We start from the raw sequence: 26,655 nt of genomic DNA, 5'->3' as shown, positions 1-26,655 counted from the left end.
CATCAAAAGGAGTTCCACCATGTAGCCAGGGCAGAGTCTGGCCCACCGCTATTTCCACTCATTCGCAGAGATCTAGCTGTAAGTCTAGCTATTATTGACTCTGACACTATTGATGATCAAGGTTGAAGCAGTGGATGGAATTATAATGTTGATTTATTTTAAGTTTACTCTTCCCGGTTTTTGTTGTTTTTTAAATGTTAATTTCACTGTATTAGTCCATAAACAAAATTGTTACTTTAGTTTTCTGCATGACACACTAGTCAGACAGTTATGTAAACTATTCATATTCAGCTATATAATAGTTGCCTAAAGCAAGTATTTTCGCAACTGTATGTATGAGAGAAATATAAAACAGAGAAAAGTGCTGCAAATATCTTATATTGGCTTTAAAAAAAACAACAACCCAGGAGGCACAGTATCCTAATTGCAATGACACCTTTGTTGCAGAAAACCAAGAAATCAACCTCCTGATGTTGTAATGCTAAATTCATGTCAAATACCAATGCCAAAGACTCTATAATCACATAAAGGCCAAATATATTTCATGTTGATATATCTTGGGGATATAGGCAGAAAATATTAACACATTAGAGCATGGACCTTGGAGTAAATAATTAAAGGGCATAATGTATAACTACCTCCTAGTGGGGAAGTGAAATTTAAAAAAATAATTGTAAAAAAACTTTGAGATTCTTTCAAAATATTGATGCATCTGAAGAAGTGGGTTTTTTACCCATGAAAGCTTATGCCCAAATAATTCTTATAGTCTTTAAGGTGCCACCAGACTCCCTGTTGTTTTTTCAAAATATTCTAACTTTAATCATCTCTAAGGCTCCAGCACGTGCCTAAGTCCCATGAAAATTAGGCATAGCCACAGGCTTAAAGCTAAGTGTGTTCTTAATAGATTTGTTGAATTGAGACCTAACTAAGTAAAAAGCCTATCAGCCCATCAGGCTCTTCAATTTAATTTCACAAAGGTAGACCAAGTCACTGGTTTCCCATGAAAGCAGCAAAGAGTCCTGTGGCACCTTATAGACTAACAGATGTATTGGTGCATGAGCTTTCGTGGGTAAATACCCACTTCGTCGGATGCATGTAGTGGAAATTTCCAGAGGCAGGTATATATATGCAGGGGCGGCTCCAGACCCCAGCACACCAAGCGCGTGCCTGGGGCGGCATGCCGCGGGGGACGCTCTGCCGGTTGCCGGGAGGGTGGCAGGCGGCTCCGGTGGACCTCCCGCAGGCGTGCCTGTGGAGGGTCCGCTGGTGCCGCAGCTTCTGTGGAGCATCCGCAGGCACGCCTGCGGGAGGTCCACCGGAGCCGCTGGACCAGCGGACCCTCCGCAGGCATGTCCGCGGGACCGGCGACCGACAGAGCACCCCCCGCGGCTTGCCGCCGTGCTTAGGGTGGCGAAATGGCTAGAGCCACCCCTGTATATATGCAAGCAAGAATCAGGCTGGAGATAATGAGGTTAGTTCAATCAGTGAGGATGAGGCCCTCTTCTAGCAGTTGAGGTGTGAACACCAAGGGAGAAGAAACTGCTTTTGTAGTTGGCTAGCCATTCACAGTCTTTGTTTAATCCTGAGTTGATGGTGTCAAATTTGCAGATGAACTGAAGTTTAGCAGTTTCTCTTTGAAGTTTGGTCCTGAAGTTTTTTTGCTGCAGGATGGCTACCTTTAGAACTGCTATTGGGTGTCCAGGGAGATTGAAGTGTTCTCCTCCAGGTTTTTGTATATTGACATTCCTAATACCTGATTTGTGCCCAAACTTAGGTATTTAAGCTCAACACAAAAGTCCATATCTTTCTAGTCCTAGAAGATCTAAAACCAAATTCCTAACTACTTGTAGAAACTAAAGGTTCCATGGGAATTTTCTTAAAACAGGGACATTAATTCCAACACAGGTAATTATATTCTAGGTTTCTGTAATTCCCTGGCTGTTTCAACTAGATTGTTCACTTCCTGTCCTAAACAGCTCTGTGGCATTTCTGTGTACCATTGCACAGCTGCTACATTTCACCTTAGACCTGGCTCAGTCTCAGTGATGGATGAATTGACTGCTGTGTGTAACTTAAATTTGTAAAGTGCTTTGGGATCTTTCAGGAAGAAAGACAAATATATAAATGAATGATCATTATATCAAGGAGAAGCTGAGGGAAGTTTACAGACTTGCGACTATATCAACCTACATTATATTGCATAATTGTCTATAAGAACATAAGAATGGCCATACTGTGTCAGACCAATGATCTGTCTAGCCTAGCATCCCGTCTTCCGATAGTAGCTGGTGCCAGATGCTTTAAAGGCAATGAACAGAAGAGGGCAATTATCTAGTGATCCATCCCCCATCATCCAGTCCTATATTCTGGCAGTCAGAGGTTTAGGAACATCCAAAGTATGGGGCTGTGTCCCTGGTCACTTTGGCTAAGAGCCACTGATGTCCAAATACATAATATTTTTATCCTAAGACTAACAGGCATTAACAGACCCACCAAAATACAAAAATGTCAGGGAATCTAGACTATTTTCCTAACTAGTGGCAAGAAAGGAATGATTTTCATTCTTCATAAGAATCTCTCTCAAATTGCTTAGCAGTTATTCACTAATATTTATTTATTGTTCTGACAGTGCATATCCAGAATGTACACATTGTGTGGATGGAAGTTACAATCTACACATAACATGTGCATGTTTCTGTACCTAACTTTGATACAACTTCCTGAAATTTCTAATGGATATAACTGAGTTACTCTATCATTCAGACATCCGACTGTATTTGCATTAGTACTATACTAGTCTACAATAGCCATAAAGTGTGCATCTGTGTTGCTGCAGTGTATTTTGGGCTAGTACCACAGAAACCTTGAGGCCAGATTCTCATGTATACTACTCCCTTTACATCACTCTGGCAGCGTAAAGGAACTTAAAGATAGAGTAAGTGTAACATACTCCCACATTAAGGTCCTTCTACACTACCAGAAGGAGCCTTTGGTGATAATGAAAATCTGGCTATATATATTTATACGTATTTAAACAAAGCCATGCTGAACATTTAAAGGTTATAAATGGTTTACCACATTCAGAGCTGCATTGTTTCCTAGGAGAGTTACAGCTAACGTGCACTTTATAGCTGTCTTGTCTGTGCTTCTTTTTTCCTAACGGATTTAGTAAAATTTCTCAAGTGGCCAAACCAGAAGTTCTTTTATTGTGAGATGTGACTCTAAAGAAATAAACAATTAGATACATTCATGTGAAAGAGCAAGCTGCACACATGTAACTAAACAAGCCCTTGCACTGCCAGCACTAAGTGTGTGAAAACCTATTACAGTAGTTGTCTTTTGCAGTCCTGGAGTGAAAACTTCATGTGCAGAGTCACTTTATGCCAACATCTCCTGGCCGAACAGGACCACATCTATTCTGCCTAGAAGTCCTGTATGCTGCTTGCAACAATTCATGTACTGTGTTGTGTGTTAAGACACTGATGTATGTGCAATCCAAGAATTTTAAATGTCCCCACAGGATATCAAATGCTATCCAGATCATTTGTAAATACTTTCCTAGTGCTCCAGAGAAAGTGAGCCAGTTCTTTTCATATGTAGTTAAAAGACATTTTTGTGTTATCTAAAAATCTATGTTCCTGTTTAATAAAATTATCTAGGCAACTTACTGTTTCATCAGCGCTGTGTGCTAACTCTTTCATTACTAAATTCTCTTTGAGTGTTAAGATTATCCCCAGTAGAGACAGCTGGGAAACTGTAATATAAAGTCAAACAACATGTTTAATGGCCATTGAACTCCTGGAAACTTAGTCCAGAATGATACATCATTGTGTCAGATACTCTTAAGCAATATGCTGTTTGGTCTCTCTCTTTAGAAATATGAAACCCCTTGAAACCGCTACCACAAATAGTGAAACTTTTAAATTACTGCCAAGCCACCTGCTTTTCTCCAGGAAACTTCATAAAACCCTCCAAATTAGTAATGTCATTAAGTAAAGCTTACGAAACCTTTGTCATCCTGAAAATGTTTAGCTGTTGAACTTAAAGAGGGCAATGGAGCTTCTAAAAATCAAAAATATTGTCATGTGTAGTAAATAGACCTTTAAATCCTTCCCAAATTAAATGCTTTAAAATAGTTTTAAATTCTAATCCTGTGTATGCAGTTCTTCTGAATATTAACGCTAGGGGCCAATCATATAGATCTTATTCTCAGGAGTCGTCCCATTCAGAGAGGAGTCCTGGACAAGGAATCTCCACTGTTTATTTATTTCAATAAAATACTGCACAAACCTGCAGCATTTTGCACAGTATTTTAAAGAATTATTTGTAATGAACAAGTAGTGATAGCATGAGTTTCCCTTGTCCAATACTCCTTCCTAAATGGTTCTACAGAAAGTGGGTAAGGATGGATTATAAGGCTGTATTCTGTCCATAAAGCACCCAAAAATGTACCATCTAATCTTGGAGTAATTTATCCAATAAGATGATTTAGAGGACAGTTCAGTGGCACCATTTTTGGAAGGCAAAAGCAGAGGGGAAGGAATATAAATCAAAGGTGACTGGCAGGTAAAGGATATATGCAGCAATCAGCCAAACCATGTGCACGCTGGCAGAAATTCAACAAGATCATTTATAAAAATTTTAAGTCAGGAGTACACAAAAGGGGGTCTGGTGCTAACTAAATCCACAGATAGATTACACGCCACTGAAATAAACACTTCCAGATGCTGGCATACAAAAACCTTTTACAGAAAGAAATGTTTTCTTTCATAAATCTGAAAAGAGGAACTTTGGGGTGAGGGGAAGGGAACAAGATTTTCAAACTGAGATCTGACTTCCTAGTGTTTTTATAGAATAATAATTCATATTTTCCAAATACAAAGTGTTTATATTATGGAATAACAAGTAATAGACAATACCCTGAAATATACTGGAAGGAAAGTAACTATAACTGTTTAACACACAAGAGTAATACTCATTTTAAAAGTGAAAAAGAAGAACCAAAACCAAAATGGTTTAATTAGATTTTTTTCTGTGTAATTAAAACATACGTTAAATCATATGTAACTGATGATAAACACCTTGGGTAACATTTTCAAAAGCACCTAAAAGACTTAGGAGCCTAAATTTAATTTTGAAAAGTAACTTCTGCACTAAGGGTGAAATCCTGGCCAAAATGAATTCAATGGCAAAAATCACATTTATTTCTCTGGGTCCAGGATTTCATTCACATTTTCAATGAGACTTTGTCTTCTCTAGTGTCTGATCTCTTTAAAAATGGCACTTAGGCTTCTAAGTCACTGAGGTGCTTTTGAAATTTTTACCTGTAATGTATGCAAATTATGTATCTGGAAACAAATTTTGCAGCATTTACTCCCAAACTGCTTACTAATGTAGACTCATCTACTGTTTTGGGCTGCAGCATGCAGAAAATGTTGACAATAATCAAGATTGAACTTCCAGGTACCTTCCCAGTTATGAAAGATGGCTTACAGAGCAAATGTAAAGACAAATCTTTACACATTTGATATGGGGTGCATGAAGCACCCTTGCTTTTCTATATTTCCTGTACAATTTATCTTACTGATCTCTTATAGAGTGTGTACCAGTTTATCTTTCCTTTATGTTGAATCATATTAATTTATTCATGATCCCAACAATGTGTACTACCTTAGTATTTTAAAAAGTTTAATCTCTCTTTGCCACCAAAAAATAAATCTACTTGCCACTATTCTAGTGTTTTAGGCTCAACCAACAGCTAAGCATTGGCATGCCAGTAATGTTTCATAAATGTTGTTTTCTTTTTCATCAGTGATCATTGGAAACCAGTAAGCTCCGGTACCAGCTTTATCAAAGTTTTAAAAAGATGTGGCTATGTGCTTCAGTGCTTTGCTGAATGGGATGGATTTAAGCATCTCCTTAAGTGGTTTGCTGAATTGGTGCCACTGATGGTAATGATCTTATATTTTTGTAGCATCTTTCATTCAAAATGAAATGAAGTTCTTTAAAAACATTACTATTTGATTGTACTATATATTTCACATGCATACACACACACACACACACTCACACTTGCTTGCATGCACAGCAGGTACCATTAAAAACTACTTGGAGTGATTAAATTTACTATTTGTTATCTACATACAACATGATCAGCACAGTACAAGGCACAAATAAAATCAGTCTCTGCCCCAAATGTTCTGTGGCACTCTCTATGAAGAGATTAATTAGTATTCAGTTCTGTTAGTTAAAAAAAGATATTTATAACTAGAAATATTGATCAACAAAAAAGTCTTTAACTGCAAAGAAATTGTACTAAGCTCTTTGAATGATCTTTTACTGGTTCTTAGTTTTAACACTTTGAGCCACAGTGTAAATCCTTTTACAGACATATTTACACTGGGGCCTATAAGCTGTGATTGTCTGAAACGAAGTCTTTCTGAAACTCCTAGTATGAAATGTCACACTCACTTATTTCAGTACAAATCTGACTAATGCAGACAGTAATAAATAATATAGGCATGCAAGTACTACCTAAGAGTAAGGAGTGGTGTGCAGAACAACCAAAGCAAGAGGATTATCAGCATACTGATATTTCTCTAATCAGGAAATTCCAAAACTCAGCACCATGATTTTTAAGAAGTTTATTATAAACATATAATGGCATAAGCTGAAAGAATATGAACATGTTTCCAGAACAGATTTCCAGACCCCTCCAATACATGCTAATTCTGGACTGAATTATTATAGATCAAAGAAAAGCTAAGCTCTGTCTAGTGGAGGAGAAATTGAGTTCATAAGATAAGATATATTACTGTTCAGACACTTGGAGAGAAGGTGTGCATTAGTATTCAGCATAGAAACAGAGTCTTGTATAAGGTAGATAAGAGTGTGTGTGTGTGTGGGGGGGCAATACTCCTAGCCCAAGGTAATTTCAGTTACATACAGTATCCTTCACTTCGTGTCCTAAACTATTTTTTATTAGTGTCATTGTACACTATTAAACACTTGCTGTATTTCAGTTCCAATCAGACTGCACTTCAGGATTGGACATAACTAAGGCTAAGATTTTGTCACTGAGGTCACGGAAATTGTGACTTCCAGAGACCTCCATTACATTTTCCGCTTCAGCCCCGGGGGCAGCGTGGCTGGGGGTGTCAGCTGGTGGGGACCCAGCAGCTCTCAGTTGCTGGGCAGTTTAGGGACCCCACAACTCCCAGATGCTGTGGGTGGTGACTCCTCCACAGCTCCCAGCCGCTGCATGTGGTAGGGAGATCTTGCAGCTCCCAGCCACCATGAGTGGCTCCCCCCCAGCTCCAAGCTGCCGCAGGTGATGGGGGCTTCCTGCAGCTCCGAGCTGCTGTGGGCACAGGGGCAACCCTGGAACTCTGAGCCACCGTGGGCACAGTGGAGACTCTGGAGCTCCCAGCTGGCAGTGGTGGCAGGGGAGACCCCAGAGCCCCAGCAGCCCTGGGTGCTGGTCCCTCCCTCCCTTCCCATTGAGTTAAAGTCAGGAACAGGTCATGGGCTTCTGTGAATTTTTGGTTATTGCCCGTGACCTGTCCCTGACTTTCACTAAAAATAACCATAACAAAATCATAGCCTTAGATATAACCAGGGGCGGCTCCAGGCCCCAGTACGCCAAGCGCGTGCTTGGGGCGGCAAGCCGCGGGGGGTGCTCTGCTGGCGCCGCGAGGGCGGCAGGCAGGCTGCCTCCGGTGGTTTGCCTACGGAGGGTCCGCTGGTCCCGCGGCTGTGCTTGGGGCAGCAACATCCCTAGAGCCGCCCCTGGATATAACTCTGCTATTCCATGGGCATCATTAAACAATGAACATTTACCAACCCATTCTGTTTATTATGGTAGCACCTAAAGGCTCCAATCAACATCAGGGCCCCATCACATTACATGAAGTACAAACAGAGCTCTCCGACGTTCTAAACATCTAATTAAAATGAGACACATGCAAGTGCAATAAACAGATGGAAGAACCTAGGGTTTGTCATCCCAAACATTCCCAAAGTGCTTCACGAACAACATGCCTGCAGCATCACTCAAGTGCTGCCAGTGCTGGAGTAGCAGCACAGTGCTGCAGCACATTCTGTATGACAGATTGCAGGGAGGAGGGAGATAAAGGGAAACTTTGTCCAAAGACAAGGGGGAAATCCATACTCTTATGAAAAATGCCATAGGACAGCAGACAGAAACTCAGTTTTTAAGGTCACATTGGAAACATTTAACACTGGATAAATTAGTGGCCATATCAGATTATATTAGAATCGCTCACCATTGGGATCTGCACTCTAAATTGAAATGCTAAACTTGAGTAATGCACAAAATGCCCTAGACAGTTTCTGGTTTTAAATAGTTATGGTTTGAATGCACTATTTATGGTCATATTTGGATATTCTAGTCTATAAATTATCAACTCCAGTTTTGCAATATTCTTTAAATGTAGCTCCTTTGAAAAACATATTATATATCATGGGATCATTACAATGGACATCAAAGCTGAACGACTCTATATTAACCACTCGTTGACAGTTTTGTATCTTACAATAATGAAGATTTTATATGGATGTTATAAGTCTTAATTAATTAGTGTTTGCGAAGTGCCTGCAGATTCTTCAAGTTAACACAAGCACCATATTTACTACAGTTTCTGGATTCATTTTCATATCTATGAAGACATTGGACGAAAGCTGATCTCAGTTTCACTCAAATAAATCAGGAAAAATGACACTGAAATCAATGGCATTACCTTGGTGTAAAATATAAGCTAGTCTATAATCGGGCCTTAGGGTGAAGCATACACCAATCAGACTACTAACTAATGCAGTTTGCTTTCTTTCAAAAAGACCTTCCAATGACTTCTGATTTAACCCAAAAGGTAAGACACTATCAATTATGATGATGATTTAGGGCACTCACTCTTCACTGTAGCTATGATTTGAGTTTATCTCATCAAATGAATGATGAAGTGACCTGATTATGTGAGTGGTGGCCTAAAGCCACCAAACTCATTCTAATTCGAGCCCTGAGTTGGACTGAACAGGAGTTTAAGAAGTGAGGATTCAAACTTTTTCTCCTCTTTCCAGCCCTTAAACACGTTCAGTAAAAAATGTGGGAAAAGTGTCATTTCATTTTATAGTTCATAAAAGCATTACCTTAATTTTCGGCTCAAATATAAATTCACATCTCAGTGTAAGAAATTCTGTTAATCCTGCTCTGGCAAAACTCCCATTGATTTTTGCCTGAATAAGGAAGTAAGATTTAGCCCAAAAATGAAATAATGAAGAAATGTCTTACTGTTTTAGCTAATATGCATGTGGCACAGAAAAAATGGATTCAATTACAACATATGGAATTACATCATCCCACATGATGAAGAGTTACATATTTCCCATTCCTGTCTTGCAAAATTATATGGCACTATGTTTTAAATCAGTCATTTACATCGCTGCTGGTTGGGAGTCGGGATCATGCTTTAAACTAGGTAATAGAGGGCACCACCCATAAGCTGTCAATACAGAATACATGGATAAAATATATGTCTAGACTATCTTAGACATGATAGAGTGCAGAGGAATCTAGCATACACTTGCCGGCTTTCCATTATGGCTTATGCTCTGAGGCAAAAACCTAAATGCTCTAATTATGTTAGTCATTTTGACATAACTATTAAGGTTAGAATAAATGCAAACGGATCATTTTCACTACTTTAATGTTAGCACTCTGTTACCATACGATTATGAAACTTTTAAAGTCCTCTTTAGGTCCAACCCAACATCTATCAAATACTGCTAGAGAATAAATTACACAAGTCAACTCTTTCTCCAAAACTGCCTTATTAAGAGCACACATCACAATCATCAGATGAAGGAGATGGGAAAAATGGTGAAATAAAAAAAGGAGAAAGATCAGATGACAGAGAATATTTCCATATTTTAAATCTCATGTACAGTGCCAAGTACATTGTTAATGCTTAACAAATAATAGCCATGCTGGAAAGCATATTCCCATTGGAACTTACATTGCTTGACAAAATAAGTTATGTTTCCTATGTTTGCTCAGTTTTCTTTTAAACAGAAGTAGAATCAAATATCACAGTCAGCTTTTGTGATTCAAAGTTACATACTAGCTAGTGCAAGGGACTAGTAGTCAGGACTAGAGTTGGTCGAAACGATTTTACAACAAAAGATGCCCTTTTCACAAAACCGGTATCACCCTAGCTGTGCCCCAACGCTGGAGAGCTCTAGTCAATTTCACTTTTGCCTAGTGAAATTGACAAAAGCTTTCCCAGAAGGCTGAAGAGGCCAAGGTGCTCTGCCTCCCACTTCACCATTAGCCAGAGGACAGAGAGGCACAGAGCCAGAGTACTTAAGCTTCCCCACCACCCATAGCTCTGTGAACTAGAGAGCTCCCTGGTCCTGGTCACTGATTCAAAGCAATCTGGATTGTTTAGTAAAGCAGGTGCAAACAAACAATATGCTTTTTTAAAATGGCTAAATGTAAACATATAGAGCCAGGAACAAAGAATGTGGGCCATGCTTACAGATAGAATACTCTATCCTGGGAAGCAGTGACTCTGCAAAAGGTTTGGGAGTTGTGGCTAATATCAGTGAGCTCCCAGTGTGATGCTGTGGCCAAAAGGCCTAATGCAATCCTGGGATGCATAAACAGGGAAAACTTGAGTAGAAATAGAGAGGTTAAGGGGTCACAGATTATGGTTTATAAACACCTACATGGAACAAATATATTTAATAATGGGCTCTTCAATCTAGCAGAAAAAGATATAAGATGATCCAATGGCTGGAAATGAGGACACTTTTAATAGTGAGAGTTATTAATCATTGGAACAATTTACTAAGAGGCATGGTGGATTCTCCATCTTAAATTAAGATTGGATGTTTTCTAAAAGATGCGCTTTAGAAAGTATTGTTGGGAAGTTCTATGGGTCTGTGTTAGACAGGAAGCCAGACTAGATAATCACTACGGTCCCTTACACATTAGAATTTATGAATCTATGTATCTGTTTGACCGTAGCTGACTGAGGTGGAGCTGTTGGCATAGCACTGGAATTAGATGATCTCGTACACTGAGACCTATTTCTCTGCTTTGAAAACTGTCTGCCTTGATGGGTAAAAAACACCTGCCTATAATACTGCCAATGCTGTTGTTGAAGCCTGGGAGCTGTGGTATACACTTGTAAGGAGCCAAGAGTAGCTTGAGATTCCTTAAATGAGTGTAAGGCTTTACCCACTTTTTCAGAAAGCAGGGATCGACCATCAAAAGGAAGGTCTTCAATAGTTTGAAAACTGTCCACAGCTATACCTGAGTTTTGCAACCAGGATGCTCTCCTCATTCTTGGCAGATGCCATCACTTGGGAAGAAGAGTCTCTTCCATCAAGAGCACTGGAGAGAGATCTTGGCCACCACACACTCATAGCAAGATAGAGCTGAAGAGATGTCAAGAGGTCATCTAGTCCAGCCCCCTGTGCTGAGCAGGACAAAATATATCTAGACCTTCCCTGTTTGTCTAGCCTGTTCTCAAAAAAACTCCAATGATGGGGTTTCCACAATACCTCTTGAAAGCATATTCCAGGGATCAACTATCCTTATAGTTAGAAAGTTTTTCTTAATATCTAATCTAAATCTCCCTTGCTGCATAGTAAACTTCACTAATGTTCCAGTTTAAAGACCTTATGTTTCACTGTAGTTTTCCGGACGAAACTGTCAGCAATCTTATTTACTTTTAGTTCCCTGGTATTGTTTTGATGCATGTTAAGGACAGCTACATTATTCAGTTGTGTCTGTCCCATTGATAACTGGAGATAATTTTTTAAGTCTTCTGAAGCTAGAGAATGAGTTCAGGATGATACAGGCACAAAGAGAAGGATTCTTATAAATTTGCAGTACTCTGGAAATGTAGTGCTTCCAGAGTACTGCAAATGACTAAGAGCTCTTTCTTGATGGGTAACAGCTAATTTAGGCACCATCATTTTGTATGTATAGTTGGGATTAAATTTTGCCATGTGCATTACTTTGCATTTAACATTGAATTTCATCTGCCATTTTACTGCCAAGTCTCCCAGTTTTGTGAGATCCCTTTGTAACTCTTTGCAGTCTGTTTTGGATTTAACTATCTTGAGTACTTTTGTAACTTTGCAACCTCACTGTCTATCCCCTTTTGCAGATCATTTATGAATATGTTGAACAGCACTGGTCTCAGTACAAGCCCTTGGGGGACACCATTATTTACTTCACTCCATTCTGAAAATGGACCATTTATTCTTACTCTTTGTTTCCTATCTTTTAACTAGAGTGCCTGGGACTGCTTTCAGGATCATTAACAATTCTTAATTTAATGACAAGCCTTTTATTATCTTAATCACCCTGCCTCTGTTTACAAACAAAGTCCAACAGTATGTTGGCTTCAATGGTGTTACATCATTTTTGGCTGATATATCAGAGTGGAGAATTATGTTTCTAAATATACTACATTCTAACCCTTCTACTTGACTGAACTGAGCTGGTATATAACTGGTAAGAAAGATCAGCAATTTTTCCACTGCCCAATGCTGGCTCTTTTCTTTGATTTACTGCTGGTCTGGTAGCATGAATGGCAAGTTGCCACCAGGGAAACTGGTGGGAAATGGCAGGATGCAGAGAAAATCCTTCCCCTTCCTGCTCACAGCAAACTATGTGAGAGGGCCTATTAATTACAAAACAAAATACTCATGTGGAAGAGTGGGGACAGCTTAAAGAGGAGTTGAGCTGCTGGTAAACAAATGTATTGATAAACTTATTTATAACTGTATTATATCTGTCTAACCCAGCTCTTTGTATATCACTTGTATTTTAGGCTAACTTTTTGTGGGGAGAGACCATGGGTAAAATCCTGGCTTCATGGCGTCAATGGCCTTCAGGAGGGGCCAGGATTTCACCCCAAGTCTTCAAATGCATTTGTACAACACTGAGCATAATGAGGTCCTGATAGTGCCTCTGCATGCTACACTAATACAAAATAACAACAACAATAATGCAGAATTCCAGATTGCTAAAAAAAATGGTTTTAATTTAATCCTCTTATTTAATTAATTTATTCTATATCTATATTCCATTTTTATTTTTTTTAAAGTTGTTAAAAGAATATTGTTAAAGTTGCAAAGTCCAGCGCTCAAAAGTTAGGCATCACCAGAATTAAGATTGCTTATGCAACCTTAATTTGCCCCCTAGAGTATGTGCATTACAATACAATCTTTAATTACATGTACACTTTCTGTCTTTTCCACAAGCTTGCTGGTCATGCAGTGTACCAGACAGATGGCGCTCAGTGAGGACTAGATTGTGATACCATTTCTCATGCTTAGTAGTAAACTGCTCCTCAAGCAGTCTCATTGAAATCAGTGGCACTGCTCAAGGAGTAAGATACCACAATCTGGCCTAGACTGAGGCAGCTTTCCAATATTTCTTTTTATCCACATCATTCAATGTACAGCCCCAAGTCTTATTTACTGCACAACATGCAAATGCTGCACCAACTACAGAATTGGTTTTAATTTTCTCAAGGGATTTTCTTTTGGGTTCATCAGCACAGTATCTGAGCCTCTCACAGACACTAATGGATGTATATTCTCAACACCTCTGTGAGGTAGAGGACTATATTTAAACTCATAAGCAGATACGTCATAGAGCTTGTCTTTATTACCCACAGGATCAACAGGCAGCGATTGATTCAGTGGGGATCAATTTATCGCATCTAGTCTAGACGTGATAAATTGACCTCCGAGTGCCCTTCCGTCGATTCCGGTACTCCACCAGAGTGAGAGGCGCAGGCAGAGTCGACGGGGGAGCGTCAGCTGTTGACTCACCACAGTGAAGACACCGTGGTGAGTAGATCTAAGTATGTCGACTTCAGCTACGTTATTTACCCCCCCACCCCCCCAGTGTAGACCAGGCCATAGAGTCAGAGTTTAAGGCCAGAAGGAACCACCAAATCATCTAGTCTCCTGTATATCACAGGCCACCAACATACCCAGCATCCCTACACTAGACCAAACAACCAAAATTAGACCAAAGTATTACAGCCCACAAGAGACATGATGAACTGAGACAAAAGATTACAGGCCAAAATTTCCAATGTTGGGTGCTCAACTTGGGACAGCTAAGGCCTAATTTTTCAGAGGCACTGAACACCTGCAGCATCTACTGACAACATCTGCCAATGTTAATGTAGCACTTTTGAAAATCAGGGCTGGGATGCTCAAAACTTGGGTGCTTTCCTCATTTTTGGGCACAATTAGTGCTGTACTCAGACCATTTTGATCTAAGTGACTTGGTTAATGCCACACAGGAAATCTGTGACAGAATCTGGGATAAAATCTCATTCTCTTGATTCCCCATGCATTGCCTTATCCATGAAGCCATGATCACTCTTACTGCAGCCTCCTGCCACATTTTCTACACACTTTCCAATTTCTATGATGAATGAGGCAGGGAAAAAATGAGAAACCGACACCAAGGCATCACCAGAGCCAACCTCTCTCAACCCTGAGGAGCTGTTCAAGGAAGGTAGTCTTGGTGTGTATGTTGACTTGGATGGGCTTCCTCTCCTTACTCTTATCTCCAGCTAGGGAGCAAGGAATCACCCCAGAGAGCTGTGTCCCAGACAGTGGCTGCAATGGCTCAGGCACAACATTTTTAAAATGACAACATGACTGACTGACTACATACAAATACTTATATAGGGGAGAAAAAGAACAGGAATGATAAGGGAAACATCACATGCCTTTTGTGATCACTGTACTTTTGCAGCATAAAGGAAATGAAGAGCAGTTTGGGAAACTCCCCCTTTTTATATTGTTGGAACTGTGTGTGACTGGAGAAGGGTGAGTGGTCCAAATACGTACACATATCCCAAGAGGGGAAAATTCTTGAAGCAGAATAAAGATAGATTTGTTTAAATACATGTACTCTAATACCTCTGACACAAGATCTTCCTCATCTTTATCATTATAAGGGTAAATGTAGGATCTGCTCTACAGCAAGCTAACCTATCTAGTAGATGGCCTAAGATTCCCTGTTTCTTGGCCTGTTTGGAGGGACCAGTGGCCTTTTATCTCATCAAGCACCAGCCATAGAAGCTAATGCCAAGAATATATGATGGCCAGTGATGCACAGCTTTGGTTATTCATGAGATATTAGGCTATTTAAAAAAAAAATCACACTATTCAAATAGTACTCTGCATGCCCACTCTGCCCTGTGGGTATAGAATAACATCCTGTCTGGTGACACAGATAGTCTACTCCTGAATTTCAAACCTCCACCTATAAATTAGTTGCTTTTTGGAAAAACAAAGCTGCTTCACTATAATTGGGTGCAAGCTGCCTTTTCCTTCTTTACAATGTATTTCATTACATTCTCTGCTTCTAGGGGCTATCTGCAGGGTTTTAGCTGAATATCACCTAACCTATTATTAAAGACTGTGCACCACTCTGGAATGTAACTTCTGTGCTAAATTGTTACATAATATTAAACTAATAGTTGTGGGTGGCAAATGACACAGTTGAGATTATATACAGAGATTCATTAAAAATGTATCTACAGCTATCATGAATAAAATATATATGTAATACCATATAGGCCTACATATAAAAGCACCAGGCACACCTATGGCATTATTAAAATAATAATTTAGCTTACTTTTCTTAATTTTATCCCATTACTCCTAGTTATAATTTCTTGGGATCCCCTAAACAAACCTCCTTCCTTGATGCTGGCAATTTTCAGATACTTGTAGACGGCTATCTTATGTAGAAGCATATTGCATGTGGTTATCCTTTCTATTTGTTTTAATTTTTCCTTATAAGTGATTTCCTCTAACCCCTTTATCATTTTGAATATTCTTTTCTCATATCCCTTGAAGTCGTCGACTTCTTTCTGGATATCAGGTATTCAGATCTGAACACAGCATTACTTCTGAGTTTTACTGACTCAGACGTTTATATGTGAGATGCACTCGCTTCTAAATTGTGAGACATTATGAAGTAGGCAGGGATATAGGCCACACACAGTAGCCAGTCATAAGGAGATGCTCCTAATTTATGACATTAGACACACCTGGCAGCTTTGAAGCTTACATCAGCTGAAAATTTAAATAAATAATTTGTTTGGGGCTGCTTTGAATAATGGATTTTCAATTTGTGTAGAAAATCTGATGGGAAAACCTCACAATCTATCAACATTTTACTGGAAGCTCAATTCTATTACATTTCAGTGGAGGCTCAAAATTGTTTAAAGAAACCAATCTGCTCTTTCTCCAACCCTAAATGTATCACTTGAGATTTGAACTTACAATAGGAGCAGTATCTGACATGTAACTAATTTTAGAATACAAAATGCTCCTCAACATATTGCAATACCTATAATTTAAAATAACAGTAAACCTAAATTTTGCAAAAACAGAAAATTTGAGTGCTAACAAAAAGCATAATTTATAATTGAAAGAAAATAATATTTAAAATAAAAAACTTTTTTGTCCTTCCAAAAAGAGAGAGAAATTACTAAGTTTTATTTCCCAAGAGAATTATGCCACTTTTGTAAAGAAAATTACAGTCACCACAAATTGCTCTCAACAATTTCAAGGCTTCTTCATTTGACCACTTGAAAATCAAAGTTCTTTAAGATTATAAATATAACTTTTTATAACTCTGTTATTACGTACTGTGAATGGGGAAAGGGGGCCAATCTTGTGGCCGTAGCGCCGAATGGCCTCTCTGATGTGGCAGGGCTGGATGGCATCGCTTTGAGCCTCTATACCACAAGCTGCAGTGCTCTGCAACAGAAAAACACATAAATTGTTGCTAAATCAAAAACACACAACAGACCTGCAGTGCACAAAATATGAAAATAAACCTTTATAAAATGGACTGTTTTTTTTTCCTGAGGATACACATTATTGTTGCCACACACTACATCTTAAAAATCTATTAACAAATCAAAGAGGACTTTTACATGACCTCTGTTTAACAGACTCAGAGAACAATATATTTGTCCTCTTAAATCTTTTACCCGGTGCTGATGTATGTAGCAATGGAAAAGAGTAGCAAATGCTCAAATTCAAATGAAAGGATCATGTAAGTCATGCTGCAATAACCACAGAAAGCTATTTCTGAAACATTTCAAGCTTTCCTTATAATATTAAGGGGCAGCAAAAAAATTCTGGTAAGTATTTCAAAGCAGACACCAAGATCACAATCGTCTGATGTCAAATTTAAATTTGAAAATGAAACCTGTAACGTAATTATAAAGTCACAAAGATAAAGAAATATCTTAATAGATTCAAACTGGAAAATTTTCAGATTTTAAATAGATTTTTGAACTAAGGATCCTGTGCAAGAAATAGCAGATTCATGCATGCAGGTCCATGGATGCTGCAAAGGTCTTCTTGGCTATGCAGGAGCAGAAGCTGTATTGTATTTTTAGTAGGCAAACTGTAATGTTGGTGTAGGCCTCTCTGGCTACCCAAGACAGCTGCTTGCGAAAATTCACAGATTTCATCCAGGTGACTGCCACGTGATAAGATCAGGGGAATGCCACTGGTGAATCCATTAAGCATGACCAACATACAATGGACACCACATATACAAGATATACACAAACATACTATGAACATGGGCCAAAATTTTCAGACTTGGATGTCTAAAGCTAAGTATCTAAATAAAGTGACTGATTTTCAGAAGTGCTGACCACCAACAGGTCCCAGTTGGTATCAATGAATGGAGACCACATGCTACATAATGTGTTGGTGGGTCCTTTCTAAATGACATTCATAAAGGGAATGTGAAACCCACAGCTTTGTGTTGGTCTGGGCCCTGATGCAGTATGAATAGCATTCTTCGCTAAACAGCTGGTCTATCACAACACCTTAGCTATGCCTAGTAGACTCCTGTCAAAACTGGATATGTTGTTTCAGTAAATTGTACAGTATTTTATAAATATCACATTTTTTTAAAATGACATTGAAGTAAGGTTATGAGCTTATATTAAACGAAATTGTACCTAAAATTGCATCCTTAGTTAATATTTTGTGCCTGTGAACTGCAGTGCAAATCACTCATATGAACCCCACCAACCCAATGTAAAAAGGAAGGGGGAAAAGTAACATTCAGAACTCCTAATCCAAATATTTTTACAGATCATCAATAAGTTCCTCACTGGTATGGTATGTAACAAAGCCAATGCTGACAGTTAATTTATTAGTGAGGGAAAGTTGAACTATATGGGGAGTGTCTATCCCTCTTATGATTCTATGAGAAACATATACATACCTTGTTTATTGTTTGATAATGTCAATGTAACAATTACTAGTGGAATGTGCATGTTTGTTGGCAAGAAAATAACGTACATGAAAGCAACACTAGTGCTTCAATTCATACTGTTGACCTTGAGTTATAGTAACATATTTTTTCCCAAGATTTCCCAAAATATCTGAAAAATACAGCAAATGATGCATAACCTCTTTGTTTATTCAGTTTTCCCCCACTTCAGTTTTGATATGATCATCCCTCCCACTTAGAAAACCTGGGATTACAGTGAAAACTAGGAATGGTAATACCGACATTGGATATCTTGAATGTGAGATAAAAGATACCCATATTTCATTCAAAGCATGTAAGCTGAACTTACTGAGATAAAAATAAGGATAGTGAAGGTCTTAAGCCTTTTCAGCAATTCTGATCTTTAAACTGTGTGCCATATTTTACAATTCAGTTTTCAAAACCAAGATTTCAAGCCCAAGAAAAAGATCAAGATCTTCAGCAGATATTTTGAGTGCCTGTCTACGACAGCCTCATCCACACCAACCTTTTTTCTTTTTCTTTGTTTGACTTTGGTGGAGTCTTGTCCAATGCCCCCATTCCCCAGGGCTCCGGACAGGGTTTTCCCAAGGTGTTGTGGTCCTGCTGATGCTGGGGGAGTGGGCGTAGGAGGTGGTGTGTTTTCGGGGGAGTCAAGATTACTCTTCATATTTGTGGTCTGGCCTAAGAGATGTGGCTATCAAAACAAAAAGTCAAGCAGTTATTGTAAAATGAGATTTTTAAAAAACTGTTTCATTGGTTTCCTGGACTTACTGTAACAGGAAGTATAATACAACATTTGGGAAGTTACTGTGATTGCTGATCCAGGTAATTACAGCAACTATTGTATCTGCTATTGCTCATATGTATGCATATTAATTTCTAATGCTGGAATAAAGGTCCACATACAAGAAGTAGTTCAGGGCTGATAGTGGGAATTTCTATACAAGCAGAAAAAAAATTCATTTTTAAATGTAAAGCTGTCGTCAATAATTTTTAATAGTCTTTAATATGTACATTTAAAAGGTTTTTTTTAATAGTTATAAACATACAGTGATTTTGCCCATCCCAGAATCAGCACATCAACAGCTATCAGATACAAATATGGACTACAAGGAACTCAACGATTCCAAAAAAATGCATGCACTAATAAAATAAGTACCACCCTACCTATGATATTTATTTCTACTCTTATGAAATGATGGCTATACTGACAATATTAAATAAAAACAAGTATTTACCTCAGCAGAACTGGGATACTGTATAAAAGTAGCAGATATTGCATGACTGAATGGATCACCTGCTTTGGGAGCCATATCCTGTTTGACCAAAAGAGCCAAGTCCACCAACTAGAAGAGCAACAAAAGCAACAATTAAAGACCAGGTTCACTGAGATGGAATGAACTTGTTATGAACTGGTGACAGGTTTCAGAGTGGTAGTCGTGTTAGTCTGTATCAGCAAAAACAACGAGGAGTCCCTGTGGCACCTTAGAGACTAACAATTTCATTTGGTATAAGCTTTCATGGGCTAAAATCCACTTCATCAGTCCATGCATCTACTGAAGTGAGTTTTAGCCCACAAAAGCTTATACCCAAATAAATTTCTTAGTCTCTAAGGTGCCACAAGTACTCCTTGTTGTTTTTTTATGAACTGCATCTCAAAAGTGAAGGAAGACACTATATGTATAGACACAAATGATCCTAATTCTAATCCTAATTAGACAAATTCAGCCTTGAAATAAGATGCAATTTCCGAGCAGTAATTAAATGCTGGAACAAGAGGGATTCATCATTGATTGAAGTCTCTAAAGCGAGATTAGATATCTTTCTAAAACATAAGCTTTAATCAGCCTGTAGGAGATATTCTGAAGTCCGTGTGCGTGAAGTGTCAGTCCCTTCTGGCCTTGGAGTCTGTGAATGTATGAATTCCCCTATTTATTTCGTTCCTTCATGGGCTATGGAAAAAACAGGAAATTCTGTATTTCTCCCCATATGCTCAAAACTACCCGGATACTTACCCAACTCTGCTTGCACCTCAGTCTGCAGCAGTCAGGAGGGATTTTTTTTCCCTTTAAGTACAATTGGACAGATGTATTCTGTGTTTTTTCCCCTCCACCTTCCTCTGAAGCATCAGGGTGTGACCAGAGCTAGAGATGAGACACCAGATGGGGTGGACCAGTGCTCTGAGGTAGCAGAGAGAATCCTCTCTCTCAGATGCCTGGCTGGTGAGTCTTGTTCACATGCTCAGGGTCATACTGATCACCAGATCTGGAGTTGGGAAGGAATTTTACTTCAGGTCAGATTGACAGGGATTGTGAGGTTTTTTTTCACCTCCCTCTGCAGTATGAAGCATGGATCACCACTAGGATCATTAGACATATCACTCCAGATCAATTTCCTGACATTGCAGGGGCCTCAACTCTCCTGTTCTCTGCATGTGGCACACAATAGTTTAGCCTTCTGAAAAGTGAAATGCTTTGGTCTATCCCAAGTTATTGGGCTCAATATAGGGGTAACTGGATAAAATGTAATGGTCTGTGTTATACAGGAGGCCAGACTAGATGATCTAATGGCCCCTTCTGGCCTGAAACTCTATGAAACTATAAATGCCCCTTTAATAGAGTTTGAACTGCAATGAGTTACTTTAACTTAAAGAACTGGAAGTGACCTATCTGTAACAGGAAGCTCTTCGAGATGTGTGGTCCCTATCTGTATTCCACAAGTAAGGGGATTGTTGCCCCCTTACTAACATTCAGTGGGGGTGTTTTTGTTGGCTCGCTCCCAGCACTAAAAAGGGAGGGCTCGATGGGAAATCAGGAGCCTGAGACTGACAGTCCCCAGGAACAATGGGGAGAGGCCAATGCTCCAGGTCAGCCTGATTGACAGGGCGGGCAGGCTAATCAGGGAGTCAGGAGGCCAGGGGGGTCCCATCCTCCGTGTGAGCTGGAATCGTCCGAGTCAGAGAGAGTGGGGCCGAGCTAAGGAGAGAGCAGGGGCCCAAGCTGAGCTGCTGGAAGCAGAGCTGCAGCAACCAGAGTCAGAGGGGCCAGAGAAGCAGCCCAGGAAGCAGGTCAGAGCTGGGAGCAGAGTCACAGAAGCAGCCTGCAGAGCAGCCCTCCCCTGGGAGCAGAGCTGTAGCAACCAGAACCAGAGGGGCCAGACAAGCAGCCCAGGGAGCTGAAGGCAGAGCAGCAGCAGCGCTGAGGCAGTGTGGAGCTGGAGCTGGGGCTGGAGCAGTCCGGAGCCGGGTGTGGTGAGCAGCTGGGAAGAGGGATGGGGACCCTGGGCAGTGGGCCCAGCACAGGGAGACGCCACAAACAAGAGGCTCTGCAGGCCAGACTTGGGGGGGGATCGTAACCCTGACAGGGTGGGGGTGATGCTGGAAAGAAGGGTCCTGCCACCTAGAGCCTGAGAGCGTGTGGCTACCACCAGAGCAACTGTCCAACCCGCAGCATCCCTGCAGCACAGCCAGGGCCTGAGAAGGAGGCTTGGGACCTACAAGGAACAGACTGTGAACTGCCCTGATGTCCAGAGACATTGTTTGTGATGTTCCCTGCCACAGAGCGGGGCAATGTGTTTTCCTTTAATCTTTCCCATTTTTCCTTATTCTTTTTTTAAATTAATTGAGCCCCCCCAGGAATCCTGGGCCCAGCCTTGTTGGGGTTACGAGGACTCTGCCAGACAGGAGAGTGCAAGGGGAGTCCTCAAGGGCAGGGAGGCCTCTGGGTAAAGGAATTGGGAGCGAGGACTCAGATCCTTTCTATAGCCCACTTCACCGGGGTAGTGCAGAAGCCAGGAAAGTTCCCCACAATAGCGGGACCATTCCCCAGCTTACAGACACATGGATACACATGTGCGCCATGCAACTGAATCCACAGATTATGAACAAGAGCTGTCCATTGGCCTGCAAACACACAGTTGCTCTCCTCATGCTCCAGACCAAAGGCACAAGTATTAGTGCTGGCTGCTGCCTCTCTCACCATGAATCCAACAGGATCTGAAGCAGAGTGGATAGACGGCAGATAGTGGAATACAGATAGGTACATCTCAAAGAACATACAGTTACAAGTAAGTAAACTCCATTTCTTCATGTGCTGGTCCCTATATGTATTCCATATGTGGGTGACTGACAAGCAGTATTCAGACCAGAGGTTGGTGGAAGGATGCCAACAGTAAAGATGCTTGAAGAACTGTAGTCCCCACAGCTGCATCTGCAGCAAAGGACTGAACTAATAATGTGTAATGTTTTGTGAACATGTGACTGGGACTCTGGGTAGCTCTCATGGAGTGTCCTTACCCCATCGGGAGGAGGGAAATGCGCTAATTGGTAGTATGTGATGATGCAACCAAAATCAATTATTGATCTTCTGAGGAGATATTTCTTGTCCTCATGACCTTTCTGCTGTAGTGAGCAATAGTCTTGGTGATTTTCTGATTGGTTTGGTCCTTGACAGGTAGAATTCCAGGGCACATCTGACATCCAGGGAACAAAATCTTTTCTTGTCAATGGAATCATTGGGTTTTGTGAAAGAAATGGAAAAGTGGATAGGTTGGTTGATATGGAATTCAGAAATTACTTTAGGGAGCAATTTAGGATGAAGATGAAGAGAGACCTTCTCCTCGTGGAAAGGGCATATGGTGGATCAGTCACGAGTGCTCCCATTGTGCTCATTCTTCTGGACAAAGTAATAGCAACTAAAAATGTGACCTTCATGGAAAGGTAGGACATAAAGCATCTGGCCAAAAGTTAAAATAGTGATCTGGTGAGTACTGACAGGACGAGACTGAGATCCCATTGAGGTGTAGGCTTGACAACTAGTGGAAATGTCCTGGTCGTATCTAGCTAGTTGCAGATAGCTACCCCAATTTGTGTTTGCAAATTTGTTCTGAGGTGGTTCCTGTAACTTTGAGTCCAGGAACTACAATTCCAGGATGCACAGGAGGAGGAGAGAGACAAGAAAGAGGAAAGAAAGAATGTGAGCTCTTTGAAAGAGTGAATGGAATAAATCTTACCTTTGCTGTTATCAAGCTTCCTGAGTCTTTCTCAAAGGGGTACAGGTACAAAAGTCCTGATTAGGCCCTTCAGGAATCTGTTGGGTGAGTAAAAATGGAATGCTCATCTACTGGAGGAAGGACTGCACTGATTACTGCAAGATGGACCCAACAATGAGCTAAGGAAAAGACCCAAGTTCTTCAATGACAGTAGATAATCTAAAAGGACTGGCATATCCACAGAGTCTGAGGAAGACTGATTGCGCTATGCCCAGGTGTAGAAACATCTCCATTTAGATAGATAGTAGTTCCTAGCTGAATCTTTAATACTCTGAGTAAGAATGGCTTGGCAGCGTCTGAACAGGAGTATGTTCTGAAGCCCATCCACAAACCAGTCTGTGAGGTGAAGTGGGTCTGTGTGGGAGTGTCTGATTTTGCAGTCTTCCTGAGTTAGAAGATCAGGCAAGGGATGGATCCTGATCGGAGGACATGTTGACATTTTCAGAAGTTCAGGGAACCAAGTGTCTGGACTAGTTGGGTGTTACGAGAATGACTCTGGCCCTGTCATGACAGATCTTTCTCAAGACTTGTGGTAGCAGAGAAATGGGCACAAAGGCATATCTGAGTTGGTCTGACCATGATAACAGGAAAGCATTGTCCTGGGCATCATGGCCCATACCTGCAATACAAGGGAAGTTTCCTGTTCGTCTGGGACATGAAGAGATCCCACTGAGGTGTTCCGCCTGAATGAATCTCTCAGAGCTGTATATTTCCCATTCATGGTCTGCAGAGAAATACCTGGTAGGTCCGTGGCTTGGATAGTGATGCAGTTTCTGAACATTCCAATGCCTGACTGCTTCCAGGAAGAGGGGCAGGGGTCTTCCTCAACCCCACAATGATACTATCCAACATTATTTGGATATGGAGCGAATACATGATGAAACACTCTCAGTTCCAGCAGGCTGATGTGCAGTTTGGTGTAAATGCCCTGTACAGTGTGGTCATTCAGGTGAGTGTCCCATCCCAGAAGGGATGTATCTGTTATGATGGTGGCACTGGGGCTGGCAGCGATGAAGGGGACTCCCACTTGCACTTGTTCCAGGTTCATGTGAGAGAGGCAATGACCCTGGTGGGAACAGTCACACTGGTGTTCACGTGGTCCTTGTCTGGTAAGTAGAGAGACCAGAGACAGGTCTATAGGTAGTGCAGAAAAAATCTGGTGAATGGTATCACATAAGCACATGAGTCCATGTGGCCTAGTAGGGAAAGGCATACTTTGACTGTAGTTTTTTTGTTTGCAAGTAACATGCTATCAGATTGCTCATTGATTAAAATCTTTCTGAAGGGAGTAAAGATCCTTCTGAAATTGGAGTCCAGTGTCACTCCGATGTTTATTGTCCTTGTGAGGGTCAAAATGGACTTTTCTTTGTTCATGCAGAAACACCAGTATTGCTAGAAGATGAAGCAGGAACAAAGTTGCTAACCTGACCTCATGGTAGGAGTGATCTGTTAGGTGCCAGTCAACCAAGAATGGGAAGGCTGTGCAGCATTACATCTAATTTGGGGTGCCACCACAAACAAACCTTTGTGAATACTCTGGGTGCTGTTGCTAGTACAAGGGAAGGACACTATATGAAACTAGGTGTCCTGTATATCGAGAGCCATGAACCACATTCCCTCCTGTACAAAGGGGATTACTGATGCTAGTATAGCCATCCTGAATTCTGACTTTTGAATAAAGATGTTCAGTTGTCAAAGATCTGAAATGGGTCTCCAACCCTCATCTCTTTTGGGGACTAACAAATATGGGGAATAGAACCCTCTCCCTTCATACTGAGATTGCACTTGTTCTATTGGCCACTGTTGGAGAAGAGAATCTGCCTCCTGGCAAAGAATCTCCTTGTGAGAGCGGTCCTTGAAGAAGAACCAGGAATGGGGTTTGTGGGAGGAAAGGGAGATAAATTTGATGGAGTAATCATAGCGGATGATTTATAGAACCCACTTGTCTGTCATGAGAAAGTCCAAATTGTGAGCAAAAAGTAAGAGAAGGCCCCCAAAGATTTGGGGGGAGGGACAAGGGACAGAATAGAAGTGGTTGGCATCCATAAAAGGTAGGTAATTCTCAACTGAGGCATCAAAAGTAGCCCTGAGTGGGTGGGTGGCAGGCAATGGGTGGAGATTGTGGATGTAGAGGGAGCTGAAAATTAAGGTCTCTAACCTCTCTGTTGCTTGCATGGAGGCTCAGCTGAATGCTGATGGTAGAATGTTTGTGGAGGGGGTGGTCTCAGCCTATACACTTGCCTGGCATGTTTTCTCTTCAGGGCCAAAATGCAAATTCCCAGGGAGCAGAGGGTCAATCTAGAATCTTGAAATGAGTGTAGAGACTCACCAGTTTTCTTGTCAAATGGTAAGTCCTCTATGATGTTCCGCACCTCTGCATGGAACCACGAAGAGTGAAGCCAAAACTCACACCTCATAAACAGAATAGTGGCTAGCCCTCTAGATGCCATGTAGGAATACTTTTGCCCCTAGTCTGCCTTCCTCAAGGAAGGCTTGATTTTGGGCTCTGTCCTCATGGGGAAATTTGTCCTTAAAGTCTGCCAGTGTAGAGCAGTTGTTAAAATCATATTTCACTTACAAAGCCCGATAGTTAAGGCTACGATTATGTTACGGAGGTTGTGGAAGTCACAGAATCCATGAGTCGGGTGCACCTCTCAGCTCTTTTACTTGTGGGGGTGCAGAAGGGACCCTATGGCTGGCTCCATGATGGCCTCATTTCCCAGGAGTGCCACTTTGCTTGCAGACTGTCAAGGAGCCAGTGTTGGGAATCCTGGATCTCCTCCATAGGGATCTGAAGGTCATTTGCTTTCCTCTACAGTCGTTCCTGGTACTGCTTATGGTTGTCTGGCAGAGATGGTGAAGACAGAATAATTGCTTTGTGCAGAAACGAGGACAAGATTCCTGTCAGTACCTGCAGATGTGGCTCAATTTCAGCCTCCGGGAGATGCTGTATGGGAGAGGTGCATAGGACTCATGCACAGATACTGGATGCCTGTACTATGGGTCCCATGAACCCTAGGAAGGCCAAAAGGAGGGGTTAATCAGTTGAGAGGAACCTTATGGCACTGGGTAGCAGCGGTTCTTGGAAAAGTCAAAACTGGGAGGAGGGCATCCAGTTCTCCTCAACTCCCTGTCAGGACTCATCTCTCTGCAAGGAGATGGCTGGCCAGCGCATCTGACTCATCCAAGTCAGAGACCTGATCTGGCTCTACTGATGGGGTCATCGGTATGGAAGGTGAACACTC

At 40.9% G+C, this 26,655-nt stretch overlaps 1 protein-coding gene across 17 annotated transcripts in view; it reads right to left on the bottom strand.

Annotated features, from left to right (window-relative positions):
• The window catches only part of SUPT3H (SPT3 homolog, SAGA and STAGA complex component), a 448,093-nt gene that overhangs the window by 48,085 nt on the left and 373,353 nt on the right, over positions 1 to 26,655 (bottom strand). For 16 of the 17 annotated variants that reach the window (XR_005595949.1, XM_039529531.1, XM_039529545.1 and 13 more), the window contains 3 exons: positions 19,600 to 19,707; positions 18,867 to 19,055; positions 16,726 to 16,836 (listed from right to left, as the gene is read on the bottom strand). Coding sequence is in view for 15 of the 17 variants with exons in the window: in XM_039529531.1 (XP_039385465.1) it covers positions 16,726 to 16,836; positions 18,867 to 19,055; positions 19,600 to 19,707 (408 nt within the window). In the remaining 2 variants the exon portion in view is untranslated. Of the gene's footprint in view, positions 1 to 3,156; positions 3,222 to 3,668; positions 3,755 to 16,725; positions 16,837 to 18,866; positions 19,056 to 19,599; positions 19,708 to 26,655 lie in introns of those variants that run through there. The other variant, XR_005595950.1, reaches the window with a different exon arrangement.

This window comes from Mauremys reevesii, linkage group 3 (genome assembly GCF_016161935.1).
Source record: "Mauremys reevesii isolate NIE-2019 linkage group 3, ASM1616193v1, whole genome shotgun sequence".
Classification (NCBI taxonomy): domain Eukaryota; kingdom Metazoa; phylum Chordata; order Testudines; family Geoemydidae; genus Mauremys; species Mauremys reevesii.
This window is presented reverse-complemented; position numbering and strand designations above follow the sequence as displayed.